General features: G+C 34.1%; 1 protein-coding gene across 1 annotated transcript; it reads left to right on the top strand.

Moving 5' to 3' along the window:
• Positions 1–5: 5 nt before the first annotated feature.
• Positions 6–1,609, top strand: LOC108372256 (uncharacterized; the record flags this gene model as incomplete). The annotated part of the gene is made up of 2 exons (XM_017627904.1): positions 6–549; positions 855–1,609. Coding segments are annotated over 2 exons (1,191 nt in total), but the record flags the coding sequence as incomplete, so codon positions are not given.
• Positions 1,610–6,291: the final 4,682 nt, after the last annotated feature.

Genomic DNA, 6,291 nt, shown 5'->3' on the forward strand with positions numbered 1-6,291 from the left:
TTGATAATTTCCGCTTTGGTGGCGTAGAATTTATTGCTCTTAGTAGTGCGTTAGCAGATGATATTTGCATTTGTGAACTTACCCGCAGTCATTCAGCGCAAAGCGTGGATAAAGAAGATTATATCCTAGATGAATCGGTGGGAAAGAAGCAATCGAAGAAGAGTGTGTATAAATCATATTGTCTGCCATACCAACCATCAACACTGGAGGAAGCTTACCAACAAGCTCGGGTCGCAGGCAAATGTTTGCAGCCCGATGCTGACTTGCAATCGCGTATAGCCCGTTGTACAACTGGCCTGACCTTCTTCGACACTGAAACGTTCTCGGAATGTATTGGTGAGGAAGATTGTGGCACTTTTGCTTTGTTACTCACATCAAATTCGATTGGTGATGTGTATGCACGTCGGTTGATCGCGAATGATACGCTAGAGCCAGATACTCGTTCGAAGGCTGAAAATGAGGGTGAACATACGATGCATGCGTATGCGAATCGTGTTTGCCAACTCACGCAGCCAAAATTAAATTGTACAGAAGTGGTCAATTTAAAAGGTAAATTGATTTCAAAAGCTGTATGTACTAGCTATGTACATACATATCGATAATCCACACACTCAAAATTAAAAAAAAAGAAACAAACCCCTAAAGTGTCTCATGTCTGTAACCCTTGTCTAATCCAAGCCCCATCCTTACTAAAGCAAGTAGTGCGCGTTACCAACATAAGCAGTAAGGATTAGAGTCATGAAACACTTAACAGCTGTGCCTATTTTTATTGCCATTTTTACAGAGAACCATCGATATAAGATTTGTGTTTCAAAATTTCAACACTTAAGACATTATTTCCTTACTTTTTGCAGGTATGCGCAAAGTTTTCCGCTGTAATGCGCTTAGCGCCCCACTCAATTCTGAAGAAGATAAAAGAGCTGAAAAAGAGGAAATACCACCTAAAAGGCGTGGCTTTGGACGTTGGCAAAAATCAATACAAACATTACATTCCTATAAAGACGCTTTAGTACAAGATTTACTTTCAATATGGGATATTGAATTCGAGGATGATAAAAATGATATGTCATACTCTCGTATGAAGAAAGGGCTGGGTGCAAAAGCTGATCCTGAAAGCATTGTGTGCTCATGGTTGGATACAAATATCAAAGCAGAGGAAAAGTCCCAGGAAACGCAATCTGAGCAACTCCCTAAATCTGCTACTTCAGCTATCAATCAGCACTTCGTTTCGTTGAATTCCACTGTTGTGTCAATGGTTCATGCTCCATGTGCCGATGTTACTGAGTCTATTAAAATGGAAACTTCTTTTCATTTGGAAGCCGATTTTGTTGGCCGAAACAACTCATTTTTGGACGAATTTATGCCGGCAGAACATTCAACGCAACTAACTAATAGTGTATTTAATATGCCTGGTTCACCGACTGAACAGGAGGAATTCATATCACTGAAACCCAAACCAAAACCAGTGAAAAAGAAGTCCAAATATGTAAAAGGCTTTTAATGAATGGCTTTTTGGTGAAAATACTCGCATTAAATACATACACATTTATTTGTATAGAATACGTACATACGCACATAAACAATTTTACCAGGTTTGACTACTTTTCTTTTGATTCTTTTAAGGTTCATTATTTTTATATATGTAAAAGTATAGCTCTTTATCTGAGAAATACCATATAAATCTAAATTTCAGACTTTGTACAATCCATGCCAATCCGTGCATCTTAATTTTAATTTATAGAATAAAAGAGTGCATAACACCGTCAGCACAAAAATTATCTAAAATCAACGCGATTTTTTAGAAACTAAAAACTTACACTTTATTATACTAGAATTTAATAAGCTATTAAACTGCATACCAAAAATTATTCTAGAACTTAAAATTAAAATACTTGGAATTGGGATGAAAATTTTGTGGAATGTTTATAAATTTTGTACAAAGTCTGAAATTTAGATTTATATGGTATTTTTTAGATACAGAGCTATACTTTTTTATAAAAATAATGAATCTTAAAAAAGCAAAAGATAAGTAGTCAAAACTGGTAAAAATGTTGATGTGCTATCTTTTGGGGGGTATATGTATAAAATTTATATATCGACCCCTTTGCGCAAAATTATCGTATGTGCCAGAAAACAAATTTTACAGGAGAGCGCTTTTTATACTCAAGGCGAATTTATACAAGGTGGTGTTACTGGCGAATTTAGATTTTGGCGGCGGTCCTTCTGAATGTCAAAATAATGTGTTTGTTGTAAACAAGGCGAATTCATATTAAAACAAACAAATTTTTTTGACATACAGAAGGACCGCGGCCAAAATCTAAATTTGCCAGTAACACCCATGATACAAATATTTGTATCATGGTAACACCACCTTGTATAAATTCGCCTTTTTTATAATTTTAAAATTTTTTAAAACTTTGTTTATTTTGATTTTTTTTTACTACGTTCAAAATACTTTTGTATGGCACATACATACGATACTTTCGCCTTAAAAAATCCATTGTAAAATACTATCAAATATACAGTAAATTTTTGGCGTAACTATACGGATTTTAGCTATAATATTTTACCATTGGTAAAACTGTGGGGTGTAGAACAAATTTTCATCAAAAAGTAAATTTCGAAAAAAATGCTACTTACGATAATTTCGCGCAAAGGCGTCGATATATAAAATCATATTACACGTAATAACTACTTCTATGGATTGCAAAATATTTTGAATTAAGATTCTGTCATTCTTTTGAACCGACTTAAAAAAAGGAGCAGGCGATACTCTTAAATTTTTATATGAAAATTGAAGTCGGTGTTTTTTTTTTGCTTAAAACTTGTATTTTTGAAGTGATTCCGTTGCCTTACTTTATTTATGTACATATCCGTATGTATACATATCGTCCCGTTTCTGCCTTAACCACGTATCTACAAATTTTGGGGAAACTAATATTACCACTTATAACAGCTGTTTAAGCGTCACACTATCTGAAAATAGAACAAAGATTTAATGAGGGTGCTCACTACTGTTAGTGGAACCAGAAATATTAAGTAAAAAAATGCGTTTATTGTATCCTAGGGGAAGAAATTAAGTATTTTTTCTTACACTCTCTAAAATACCTCTATTGCAGATACGAGGTTAAGGCAGAAACGGGACGATATATAATTCCATTACATTTTTTTATTTACTCAAACTAATAAAAGTCGAGATTTAGAGTCCGGCATCGGCTAGTATCGGCACAAAATTGAGAATCGACATCGGTCTTTTCGCCGATTATTTAGAATTTCATTTCGTATGTTCAGGGGAAACGACAGACAATAGCCAACATCAAAAAACATTTGCAGGCAGCTCACAAAAAGTAATTTTTTTGGTTGAAGGTGTTTCACGTTTTTCCATACAAAAGTATGTTCGACATTTTCTTTTATATGGAGGACACTACCAGCAAAAAAATTGCTAAACATTAACGAGATTTTATAGCAGCTTGAAACTTGCACTCCATTATACTAGAATTAAATGGCCTACAAAAAAAAACTGCATACCAAAATTTTGTTTTTGTACAAAGTTAGAAATCTGAATTGATATGGTGTTTGTTGTATACCAGCTAGACTTTTATAAAAAATAATTAACAAAAAAAATCCATATACCAAAACCATATAAACTTCCCAAATATGGCGTAGATATGTATGTTTCTTTTCATCCATGGTGGAATAATTATTACACCATGCTTTTCATCTATCATTTGGTATACCAACTGTATGAATTCATGAAACTTTGATTGCTTTTTCCCACAAAATTGATATTTTTAAATACTTCGTTCCCACTGGGAAAATAGGTAAGCACCTTACGAGGTACACCATGTTTTCCCTGGCGAATCTCCCGTAGGTGTTCATTTTGTGCTTTACTAGTAGATGACATTGGAAGTGATGACAATTTTGGTACTAAAAACTGAAAGAAAACATGGCTTACTTCGTAACGTGCTTACCTATTTTCCCAGTGGGGTTATATTATTAGACGTCCGATCTGTATGTACATACATACATGTGTATGTAATGTTGCATAAAAAGCCAATTACTTCAATTATGTATTTTTTTCTTTTGTTTTTAACTCTGTTAAATTTACTGATTTTGTGAATTAATACATTTATTTGTAATTGGTTTATGGAATCGGCATCGGCCGATTAATCCGAATAGCCATCGGTACCTGAAAAAAAGTTGGAATCGGTCGGACTCTGTCGAAATTACTCTAGACGAAACATATGTATGTATGTACATCTCATGATTCAATAATACTGAATCATGTGTACATATGTATATATATATAATGAATATTTGTGATTGCTTTTTTATTTATGTGTATGTATTTAGACTGGGAGATTAGTAGTAAATCTTATACATATCTAAGTAAATTGTAGTTATTACAAAATAAAAAATCAAAAGTGTTTTTTAATTGCAGTTTAAAATAAACTTTTTTAAAGTTACATTTGTTACGTTTTTTTTATAAGTACATACGTTCATGTTTGTAGATAAAAAAAGAAAACAATAAAAGTTCCTCGACCAATAGATAAACAACCAACAAGACAACGTTGTAACGGAGATGAAGAAGACACGGGACAGAACGTCTTCACGGCAGTCGGGTCTGCGTAACCGGAACGATTCACATGCTCTGAGGATCTTTATACTGTTACAACAACGACAACACGTAACAACTTTTCCCTCTTATTTGGCACTACCAAGGTTTGTCGGTTGGGCCGAGGGCTAAAGACTTCGCCAATTTTCTCTTCTATTTTCATTCTGCACTTCATCGTTTCATTCTGTTTGCCGTGCACGAACTTTCATTTCCCACTAATGGGTTGCAAGTCAAAAGGTCTTTTCACCGGAGCATCATCATGGATAAGTACTGTTTGGCCATGCCAGCGCCATCGGTATTTTTATGCAATCATTCTCATGATTACGCTCAACAGTTTGCAAGTCTTCACCAAATCATACTGTTTAGGGTGGAATTTCATACTTTGAAGTCAGTGAATTCTCATTTATGAAAGCAAATTTAAACGCTTCTGGATACATTAGGAGTAATTGGAGCTCGCCTTCGTTTGTTGCTTTCTTTCCTTAAGCTGCTAGTACAATCTTTTAAGATGACTTTTCGCCATGCCATTGGGTAAGATCGTAGGAAATACTTAGTCCTTTCCATCCCATGAGCCGTCTAAACCTCGTAAACTTACTTAATTTCGCATGGAAAATTGAATTATTTACGAGGTTTACGCAGTTACGAGGCATTTACGAGATTCTATGAATACCCATAATTTATTTTCTATCGTCTAGAACCAAAATAAATCAATGAAAGCTTATATTTTTGTGCTTTTCCTTGTTGCAGCATTGAAAACTGTTTTTACACGAAATGCTTGGACCTGATAAGAATTGGCATTATAAACAGCTGACAAATATTATGAATACCAATAATCAACAATATGTACAATATTTAAAAAAATAAAATCAAATAAAAAATCGGACTGGTTTACTTTTCTGTGGAATCGACTACATACATTGGGTGTTGTTATTGGAAGTCTACTAAAGAGAAATAGAGTTTTAAGATCGGAAAATATTGATTTTTAAGAATTCTATACCATTTTTTCCCCATATCGAGCCCTAACCGGAAAAAAGATGTAAGCGTAATTTTTTTCAAAATCTTTTTTATGCAGAAATGTTCCTAGAGCATCTAGATGCATTTCTGCATCAAAAAAATAAAAAAAATTTGAAAAAAATGTCGCTTACATCTTTTTGGCGGTTAGGGCTCGATTTAAAATAGTACATGGAAAACTTCATTGGCTTTAAGGCTGTTCTAAATATAATTTTCTTAACCAAAAAAATTCGAGTATTATTTTTTCATTTAGAAAAAATCCTAGGAGGGTAGAGCTTAACATTTTAAATTTTTTGTTCCCGCATGTATTTTTGGGCCACCCTGGAGAATTTATATGTACATATGTATTTTTATCAATGTTCCAAATACTCTTGTTTCAACTGTCAGCTCCTTTTTGACATTCAACCACCTACACAAAAACAATCTCTTATCAATTACTCGTTACATTAAAGCTTGCTGGATTTTTTATATGCTTGCCGTCATTTTCTTTGCTCATTTCGTACCATTTTACTCGACGTTTAACATATCCTGCGAGCGATATGAACATTGACTCGCAGCAAAACAGACCTACCATTTACTTAACAGTCTCGCTTTTCGCTTTGTGACACTCACTTGTCTCCGCCGTTGGTCCTCGCCAATAATGCCACGCAGTTTATCCACCTATCGAC

This window comes from Rhagoletis zephyria, unplaced genomic scaffold (assembly GCF_001687245.7).
Source record: "Rhagoletis zephyria isolate East Lansing unplaced genomic scaffold, Rhagoletis_zephyria_1.1 Rzeph_scaffold_05579, whole genome shotgun sequence".
Classification (NCBI taxonomy): Eukaryota; Metazoa; Arthropoda; class Insecta; order Diptera; family Tephritidae; genus Rhagoletis; species Rhagoletis zephyria.